Source organism: Apus apus, chromosome 4 (genome assembly GCF_020740795.1).
Source record: "Apus apus isolate bApuApu2 chromosome 4, bApuApu2.pri.cur, whole genome shotgun sequence".
Lineage (NCBI taxonomy): Eukaryota > Metazoa > Chordata > Aves > Apodiformes > Apodidae > Apus > Apus apus.
The window spans coordinates 31,765,448-31,775,408 of record NC_067285.1 but is presented as its reverse complement, the minus strand read 5'-3'; the positions used below and the strand labels follow the sequence as shown (position 1 = coordinate 31,775,408).

The following is a 9,961-nucleotide window of genomic DNA, read 5'->3' as shown; positions in this document are numbered from 1 at the left end:
GAAGTTTTCTGGAAACAGCATTTTGATTAAAAGGGAAGAGATGACAGGTAGGGGAAAAATAAAGGACTGATATACAAGGATTTATCTTCAATTACTATTCTTCCTTTTGCCTCCCTTCAGCTACTTCTAATATTAGAGATAAACAAGAATTCTGACATATTACTCTTTAAGCAACAACAGTATCTAAATATAGAAAGGGTAACAGAGTCCTGGCACCCATTAGCTTCTTGGATTTAGGGCTTGATCATGAGCACAAGCCCAGCTTCAGACCACTCACCAAAAGGAGGTAGGTCACCCACAGATCTGTGCAGTCTGAGTTCAGGTCTGCGTCCTGGCAACCACCTGCAGACATCTTACTAAAATTTCTGCAACAGGCGTTGTAATAAGACCCTTTTTTAAATATTACAAATCTGTACACCTTAAAGCAGATTGTTCCTTAGGATTCCTGCATATCATCCTATGAAATGTTATGGGACAGGAACAGATAAATCCCTGTATAGATAAGCGCTTGAAAAGACTGATATCTTACAATTAATAGAAACTTCAGGCCCAGAAATCATATGCAACAGTAAAAAAATTATACAGAGAAATGACAGAGTGTCAGTTACACCGGGAACAGGAGCAGTGCAGGTATCTGCAGCTACTGAGAACCGAGCACATCTTTCTCTGCTATTCCTTCTTTTCAAGAATGTTTTTTTCTAATTAAATATGTTTACTGTGAATGAAACTGCAGCTGCAGAGCATGCACTTTTCTAAGTTTTAGACATTTACCTGTAGTTAGGACTTAGCTCAGGGAGAGAGATAACTCCCTGGTGTGTACACCACAGCAGCTGCTCTGTGCTTGCACCCACAGAGCTGATGTGCTGAAGACAAGAGAGCTACCTGCTGGCTGAGCTTCAGCAACTGAGGCAAGGAGAGCCCATCTCTGCCTCTAGTTTTTCCAGTCTAAGGTCACGAGCACTACAGGAGAGAGGGACAACCTGAGCAGCTGCAAGGATGCTGACACAGTGAGCAGGCAGTGCTGCTGGGATGGGAACCCAAGTAAGATAACTTGGGAGCATTGATCTGTAATGCTAATTGGATGCCCTTGGAACCACAAAAATCAATAATGAATGTATAATATAGGCCTTGTTAATAAGCAGGGTGTTACTAATACAAATACGAGCAGTTGGCTGGAATCTTTTATGATGCTGGAGTAAAGAAAGAGCCAGCCTCTTCTCATGGGTGTCCAATGAAAGGACAAGAGGCAATGAGCACAAACAAATACAGGAAATCCCATTTCAGCTTTAGAAAATGCTTTTTCCTCTGTGATGTTGAACACTGGAACAGGCTGTCCAGAGAGACCTTGAGGTCTACAGCTTTGCAGATATTAAAAACTTGACCGACCATGGCCCTGAGCAGCCTGCTGTACATGGCCCTGCTCTGAGCAGGAGGGTCAGACTAGACAGTCTCCAGAGGTCCTTTCCAACCTCACCTGGTCCATGACTCTTGAGACAATTTCAATTAAACCACACAGGAACAACCAAGCACAATCTTCTGCTCTTAAGTCCAAGAAGATAAGCAAGTCCCTTCTTGTCTTTCTGCTTCTGTAGGTCTGTACCTTTTCAGATTGCCATTATGAGATGTAATGTCTCATTATAGCTCTTGCAATAAGGGCAGACTTAAATCAATTCCTTTTCCAGGGCCAATTTTGAGCATAGCCTGAACAAATGTGACAGGCAGACCTTGGAACACTCCTAATGAGAACAGTAAATTAATCGAAGAAGTTACTGGCTCAGTAGAAAATTTGTGATGGTTTTAATTGGGAAAGCAGTGCCAGGAAAAAGAAGAAAGTCCTGTTGCTTGATCAGCATGAAGTCAGTAGCATACATCCTGTGCCATCCAATGCTATGAAATATTATGAAAAACCTCACCAAAGAGGTAAATATTGTTAAATAATAGTTATTATTGCATTGCAGGGCACAATTAACACCAATTTGTTAGCCTTTCCTGTCACAAAGACTCAACAAGACAGGCAGCTGGAATATAGGAAAGAAACCTGTGTATTGGTGTTAATCCAATTTGGAGCCAGTTTTCTGGCAGATGGAAAGAAGAATTAGCATCACACAAAAACAGCCACCAGACAAGTTTGTCAAATGGTAGTTAGTACATGTGATAGTAATTTATACAAATTTGATACCAAACAACTATGCTTAATGATCTAAAAAATATAAGGAAAGTACTACAGTTATATGATGAAAATGCAAAGGAATTCAGTTGGCAGAATAATAAGAGAATTAGGCTAAGGCAGAAAGAAGTTGAGGAGAAAGGATACTACAGAACCGAAAGGCCAAAAAGAAAAGTTAGCTAAAAGAACATTTTTAAAAGTGATTATGAGCTCTTATTTTTATGTCACTTTCAGAACGACCCACACAACTTCCTATTTTCTTTTCCAGACAGAAAAGCAGCCATAAATAACATTGCAAATCATTTTTCCTAACTAGTGCATGGTTTCATGAGGGCTAAACTCAGGTCTTTCTCACCTCATCTTTAGAGTTTTCCTAAACCCCAAAGCTTTTCACTAGCTGTTCATTGTGTAGCAGCATGATAAGCCATTTTTTTACCATAACTATTACCTATTTTGGTTACATGACTATAAAGAATACCAACACCCAAGTGATTTCAGTCTAAAGCTGCTGGCAAGCTTTCAACCCCTGCCTCTAAAGGGTTCAGCTGTCAGTTAATTCAAAGAAGGTCTATACCTTTACTTCAGTGCTAAATATATCCTATTATTTTCATCAGTAGGGGTATCTACTCATAGCCATCTACTTAAACACCTTTCATCCAACACAGAAAGAAGCTCACCTACAAGGTTCTGGCAGATAAAAGTCTACTGTAGAAGCAATAACTGCCTTTGTTCTCAGAGTTGCTGTTTGAGGTTTGTTTGTTGTGTTTTTTTTTTTTTACTTTTTATCATTGCTCACCTGCTAATCTTGGAAACTTACTAGTTGTAAAAAACATAGAAATAGCCAAGCCTTCACCAGTAGGTAAAAACAATAAAAATGCTCACACACTGGATAACTCACCAAATTAGTGACCCAGCAGACTATGGGAAAGAACCAAGCATTTCTATACACAGGATCAAACTGCTACCTAATACACTACAAACAGTAGCAAACAACTTACTGGACTTTATACAGATTAGGTGCAAGTGGGAGGAACCAATACTGGAAGTAAAGGCTCCTGGAAAGGTGATTAATTACCTTTTAATGATGATTGGCTTCAGGTTTTTTGAGTGAGTTGTTGACAGGAGAAAGGAATATTGCTGCTGGGAGCAGCCCAGCAAACAGTAGGTCTTTTCAGGAGGAAATGCAGCATTGTGGGGCTACTTAGGCTCTGAACATGCCTGATCTCTTCTGGATTTTATTCTGTAAGCAGATCTGATCAATTGATTAAGAATTTGTTCTCAGTTCTGGCTCTTTCTTCCAGGCATTACATCTTCTGTTGTCCTAGGAGAGCTCTGGTAGGGTCTTATTCCTGAGATGTGTCAAAGCCTCAAGCTGGCACCAGCAGCTCGCTGAAATGTAGGGAAGAAACCTGAATGGAGATCTAATATTTCTGGGTTTGCCACAGCAGAGCCACAAACGTTGTCACACTGCTGCTGTCTGTGGTGCCCTTGCTCTCAGTGCTTGCATTTGCACCGAGTGACCATTAGCCCAGCTTGAAGAAACTGAGAACATTTTCCTCCAAGCACATTCAAAGAGGTTGTTTTAGATGGAGACATTATCTGATAAGGCTAAAGTAGGGCCCTGAAGTTCCACCTGAGGAACTGAGTCTGTAGGTATTCAGGGAAAGATGGAGATTAACTGGCAGCCTTATTATCTCTATTGTCCACCTGCTCTTTACCTCTGTAGGGTATAAACTACTCAGGATTGGGAGGGGCTGTTTGGTACCAAGGTTAGTGCTGGTCTAAAGATGCTCTGCCCTCCGGCTGCACTTAATTCTAGCAGAAAGCAGTGGCAGCTGGTAAAGGTGGTGCCACCCCACGGCAGCTGCATCTCAGCAGCTTCGGGGCAGAAGCCCCAGGGCTCAGCAGAACCTGCCCTTGCAGCTTCATGGGGCCGAGTTGGCTGACTGTATTTAAAACAGATGGGGGATGCTCATAAGGTCTGTTTTGCTGGCTCCAGTGTAAGGCAATGGTAAATGAGGGTGACAAGAAAGAAGGGGGGAAATATGGATGACTTAATATCTTAAGATGTCAGCAAGCTCCTGAGGAAGAGGGTCTGTTACTTATTTAATTTGTTCAGCCATGTTTTGCTGATACCTCATTAATGGGAACAAAAATAAGTTGGAATGAGGGTGTGTTGTTCTAGGCTAGAACATTGACTGTGAAACATCACTCAGAGGCTTGGTAGTGCTCCTTACTGTTAACACTGATGGAGTGGCACCCTGTGAACTACAGTGTTTTCTAGTGCAGATATGGCTGGGGCAATTAGCAAATGCAATAAACTTAAATCTGCCTCCTTTTTGTGCTGTAGCAACAGCCAGGATGATATTGAGAAAGCCCTGAAGGCAATACTTGGGCACTGTGGGGTGCTGCATTCACCTGCATTGTAAATATTGCAGCAAATTTGAAGCTTTTTTACAAGTGAGAAAGCCAAGGCACAGGAAAAGATCAGGAGTGGTCAGTTCCCAGCCCTAAAATGGAATTTGTGGTGGTAGACAGCTGGTGACAGCAGAGCCACAAAGATGATTAAGGGAGTGGAACATCTCCCTTATGAGGAAAGGTTGAGGGAGCTGGGTCTCTTTAGTTTGGAGAAAAGGAGACTGAGGGGTGACCTCATCAATGTTTACAAATACGTAAAGGGTGAGCGTCAAGAAGATGGAGTTAAGCTTTTTTCAGTGATGACCAGTGATAGGACAAGGAGTAACGGATGCAAATTGGAGCATAGGAGGTTTAAGGTGAATATCAGAAATTTTTTTTTTACTCTGAGAGTGACAGAGCCCTGGAACAGGCTGCCCAGAGAGGCTGTGGAGTCTCCTTCACTGGAGACATTCAAAACCCGCCTGGATGCCTTCCTGTGTGATGTGCTCTAGGTGACCCTGCTCTGGCAGGGGGGTTGGACTGGATGATCTTTCGAGGTCCCTTCCAACCCCTAGGATTCTATGATTCTATTATTCTATGACGTGTGTAATAGTAAAATGCCACATGGGATGTTAGTGGTAGAGCTGGGGATGTAATCCCATGAACCACAACCCTTACTGTCATGCACCTTTGCACCCCCAGGTGTTTAATGCAGTGTTTGCACCTGCATCAAATAGCCATCTTTGAAAAGCCAGTTTCCTCTGGACCCATGACCCATTCAGTGCTCAAGGACTTCCTTGCCACCCAAATAATTACGTTTTTAAGGAAGATTTGTTTGGTAGGATGCATTAAGAAAAGCCCATGGACTCTATGTAGAAGGTAAAACAGTTGGAAATAAAAAGTTAGCTTTGTAGTAGAAATTACTGATTTTTGAGAGAAAATCTAGACCATCCCAAATCTTTTCAACCCTCCCCATTTTGACACTTTGAATTTTCAGTTCAAGTACTGCACAATATTTATCAAGAAAATGGGGATGTTGCTTTGAAAAGGAAATTAAGGTACTGGTTTGACACTTGGAAAGGCTTCTGAGAAAGGAAGAAGCTCTATTTGAAGTGTGACAGAGCCTGAGTGTCTAAAGGTTAGTCTCCAAACTATCTTCAGGCCTCAAGCCACAGCATGGCATCATTACTTTGCTTTGCTGCTTCTGAGAGCTCTAAACTGACTTGTCCACATCCTGAGCATGTAGAGCTCACCCAGTTTCCAGCACTTTCAGAGAAACAAGGAGGGAAGAAGGAAAGCAAAGGAGAAAAGGGTAAGAAAATAATGTTGCTGATGTTCAGCCACCCATGGGTGCTGATCCACCTGAACACAGTCGTTTTGACACTCCTAAAGCACTTTCAGGCAACAAAAGCTGTTCAAAGCTGAATAGCTGTTTGCAAAAGAGAGAAGAGCTGAGATGCGGGTGACCAAGGAGTCAAGCTGCCCTGACAAGATGCCAAGGCATTCCCTTAAACTCTTTTCTCCTGGTCTATGTGAAAAGCTTTTCAAGAGCAGTGCTGTACTTGGTGGGGTGTTGGGGAGCTGGGCAAAGGTCCTGCTCTTCTCACTTGGTACAGAGGAGCTGGCAGCTGAGCACAGGAATGAACATCTAAATGCTGATGAGACTTGATCTTGCTGATATTTTCAGGTGATAACAACTACAAAATGATACAGCACTGAACAATAACCTTTAGTGGATTCTAATCTGTACTAGAACATAATCATGGTGTCAGCACTTTGATAACAATTTTTGGAACAAATGAAAAATACTTGATTCTTAGTATTTTCTATGGTAAATTCCCAAGTAGTCTATTAGAATTGTAAGGGTTGGTTTTGGACATTTTTATGGTTTGTTGCACACTAATATAATCCACTTAAGTGTATAATTCCGAAATAATATCGAATTACTCCTCAGCTAAACAAGAGAGAATCTAATAAAACTGTAAAGAGTTTTGATATGATTAATATTTAGTTGCCCTTGTAACTTCTTTTTATATCTCACACGAATAACTGCTCCATACTTCTGCAAGACTGCAGGACTTCCTTGCCTGTTGCAGCATTACCTTGAAATGTGAAAACCTCATTTACTCCAAATGCACCGTGGTTTCTTCCACAGCTTCTAAGGAGCACGTGCCCATGTGTCCTTAGTCTGCTGCCAGTGGGATGTCAGGCAGCTAGAGGTTCTTATATCAATGTTACGTCTTGTAAGTTATTCTAATACTGTAAAAAAAAACTTGTCATGGCGAATAATGAATTGATTTTTTAATTTTTTTTTTCTTTATGTTAATTAACTTCTCTTGTACCAGCAGTTATTTGTTCCACTGAAATCCATGGGAATGCGCTACGTTGGCACTCTTGATTTATCGCTTTTGCCTCGTGATCTCTTTTTCAGAGGTGCACTACTCAAATTTGCTTTCTGGTGCTAGATGAGAGATCATTAACCCGCTCTCCTGAGAGCGAGCACACCAGTAAAGAAAGGCAGAAGTTCATGAAACTTACACCTCTAGATAAGGTGCCGGATAAAAACCCTTTTACAACGCGAACACGGCTTTACTACAGCTTCACGGAAAGCCATGAGGCGGTGACAGCAGCTGCTGCTAGAGATGGCTTTGCCGCGGGGTGCAGCCCACGCCCCGCGCTGCCCGCTCTCATCTCCTCCCTTCCAGGCCATCCAACAATCCCTTCTAGGTCTGAAGCGTTACCCCTCTAGAAGCTTCCCAGCCGGGCTAAGCTGGGGTGCGCTCCCGCAGGGCCCTGCGGTCCCGCCGGCAGCGAGGCCAGGCGGGGCTGCCGGGGCCGCGCTGACGCCGAGCCGGGCGGGGGGCAGCAGGCCCGGCGGGGGGCAGCAGGCCGGGCGGGGGGCAGCAGGCCGGGCGGGGGGCAGCCCCGGCCCCGCTCCTCCCGCCCTGCAGCGGCGGCGTCCCGAGCCCCCGGCGCCGCGCGAGGGGCAGCCCCCAGCAGCGGCCGTACCTGGAACCCCGCCGTGGGGCCGGCGCGAGGCGGGGCGGGGCGGCTGCGCCCGGGGGGCGCCCGGGCTCCCGTGGCGGCGTCTCGGGACGGGCAGGGCGGCTCGTTGGGGGCCCCGGGCCCGCCCCGCCGGCAGGTGAGGCCGCGCGCCCGTCGCCGCGGGGCTGCCCCGGCGGGACGCGGCCCCCGCAGAGCGCTCCGGCCCCCGCGGGGTCCCGGTGCCGCCCCGGCCCGGGGGCCGGTGAGGCCGCCGGCCGGACTCTTTGCCGCGCGGCAGCGGCGCCCGCCCGCCCGCGCGCTCGCGCCCCCCGCCTCGCGCGCTGCCTGGCGGAGGGAGACGGCGCGTGGTGCCGGTCTCCATGGCAGTGGGCGACGTGGGCGGAGTGGTCGGGGCCGCAGCGCGGCGGTGAGCGAGCGAGCGAGCGAGCGCGCGAGGGAGGGAGGGAGGGAGGGGAGAGGGAGGGAGCGCGCGCCCCCGGCCCTCCCCGCCCCCGGTGCTGGTGTCAGGCCGCGGCCCCGGGCGCCCACCCAGCCCGCCCGCCGCTCCGGCCACAGCCCCGCGCCTGCCCCGCTCCCCGCCGCTCCCGTCATGGGCGGCCCGTAGAGCAGCGGGCTCGGCGGCTGGTGCGGTGCCTGCGCGGCGGCGGCGGCCATGGCGGTGGCGGTGGAGACGCGGCCGGAGCTGGTGGGGAAGCGGTTCCTGTGCGTCGGCGGCGGCGGCGAGGAGCCGCCGGAGAGCGGGCGCTGGCGGGCCGGGGTCATCCGCGCCGTCTCGCAGCGGGACTCCCGCAGCCCCGACCTGGCGGTAAGAGCCGCGTCCCGGGCCGGGCTGGGGGGCTGCGGCGGGGCCGAGGCGGCGGCGCGGGGCCTGCGGCGGGGCGGGCCCGGCGGGACGCGGCCCTTCTCCTGGGGGGCAGCGGGTGCGGGGGGACGGTGCGGGTCAGCGCCCCGCTGGCGGGGGAGGCTGACGTGGAGCCCGCACCGCCGGGGCCGGGGCCGGGGCGCGTTTCCCTGCGGCGTGTGCGGCCGGGCTGCGAGGGGACGGTCTCCTCCGAGCCCCCGGAGCGGATGCGGCTCCCGGCCGGGCAGCTGCCTGGGGCTGCGGCGGCCGCAGGAGAGCGGGAATACCTGGCCTGGGCGCTGAGGGAAAGCAGCCTGCTGCTGGGGGGAATGCGGCTGTGCCAGGGGAACCAGTGCAGAAACTGTCGTGGTGTAGCGCTGACCGGTTGGGTCTAACGTACTGGACGCGGTAGCGAACGTCGTTATGAGAAGAATGTCATTGTTTCCTTTCCTTTTATATCCGCTGTCACTGTTTTCCTAAGGGGTGTAGGAATGTGCGTGGAGGTTAGCGAAGGAGCCGAGATACGTTTCTGGTGTGGCCAGACACGCTCCTGCTGAGGGGGGAAACACGACCAGGATTTCCTTGGGCTGGAGTTCTGAATGCATGATCCGTAAAATGGAGTTTTATTGTGCTCCCTGGGCTTGGTCGCTAATTTATTTGTGAATTTGACGAGTGTCGTGTTGCTGCTGTGGTTGTTCCCTTCCGTGTTTTTATGTTATTTTGTCCCTCTGAAGGCACGTTTAAAAATACCATGACTAAGTAAATGGGAATTACGTAGACTGAAAGAAGGAATCACCAAACTGCCCTGGGCGATCTATATTGCTGCTGCGAAAGGGGGAGGTGTTCACAGCCACACACAGTTCGAGATGGAACCTTCCCTTTTTGACAAACTCATCCAGCATCTGGATTTAGAGGTTATTGATTGCTTGGTGTGAGAAGTGTGATTCACAGAATTTAGATTCCTTGTTTTCGTGTTTCAGGCTTTGAGCTTTGTTTTAGAAACAGAATCTATCTGACACTTGAAATGCTACTTTTTATGATATTGTGGATTGTTATTTTTTCCACTCTGCAGCTATAATTCAAGTATTGTGCTCTTCATGCCCTTCTTTATGAAATGACCTGTGTTTTCAGCCTTTGGTTATATGTTAGAATAGTCTAGAATGCTTTATTTTTAAAACCTATTTTGGATGTTATTCTTGCAGGGTAGTGTTCTCTAGAATCTGTATACAATTGTGGAAACACTGAGTAACATTTAAGGAGATATTTACTAACATTTACAAGTCAGAGCCCTAATTTGTAAACTGTAGGGGCCAAGCTGACATAAAGAGAGGAAGGGTGCTAAAATGAGGTTTTTCAGAGGTTGTATCTTGTATGTTAAATAACGTGTGTTGCCTATTGTAGATACTTGCTGCTCTTCCTAACTTTAGTATCTGAGTGTTTGTCTTTTCAGATACTTTTTCATTACATTTCTTGGTGATACAAGGAAAAGCTGTCATGTTATGGCTGGTTTCTGAGGCAGGATGACTAAGGGTGTGCTTACGTGTGGTAGC

General features: G+C 47.9%; 1 protein-coding gene across 4 annotated transcripts in view; it reads left to right on the top strand.

Annotated features, from left to right (window-relative positions):
* Window positions 1-8,124: 8,124 nt before the first annotated feature.
* The window catches only part of JMJD1C (jumonji domain containing 1C), a 162,501-nt gene continuing 160,664 nt past the window's right edge, over window positions 8,125-9,961 (top strand). For 3 of the 4 annotated variants that reach the window (XM_051619972.1, XM_051619971.1, XM_051619969.1), the window contains exon 1: window positions 8,222-8,375. In XM_051619972.1, coding sequence (XP_051475932.1) covers window positions 8,223-8,375 — 153 coding nt within the window. In that variant the 5' untranslated portion in view covers window position 8,222. Of the gene's footprint in view, window positions 8,376-9,961 lie in introns of all 4 variants that reach the window. The other variant, XM_051619970.1, reaches the window with a different exon arrangement.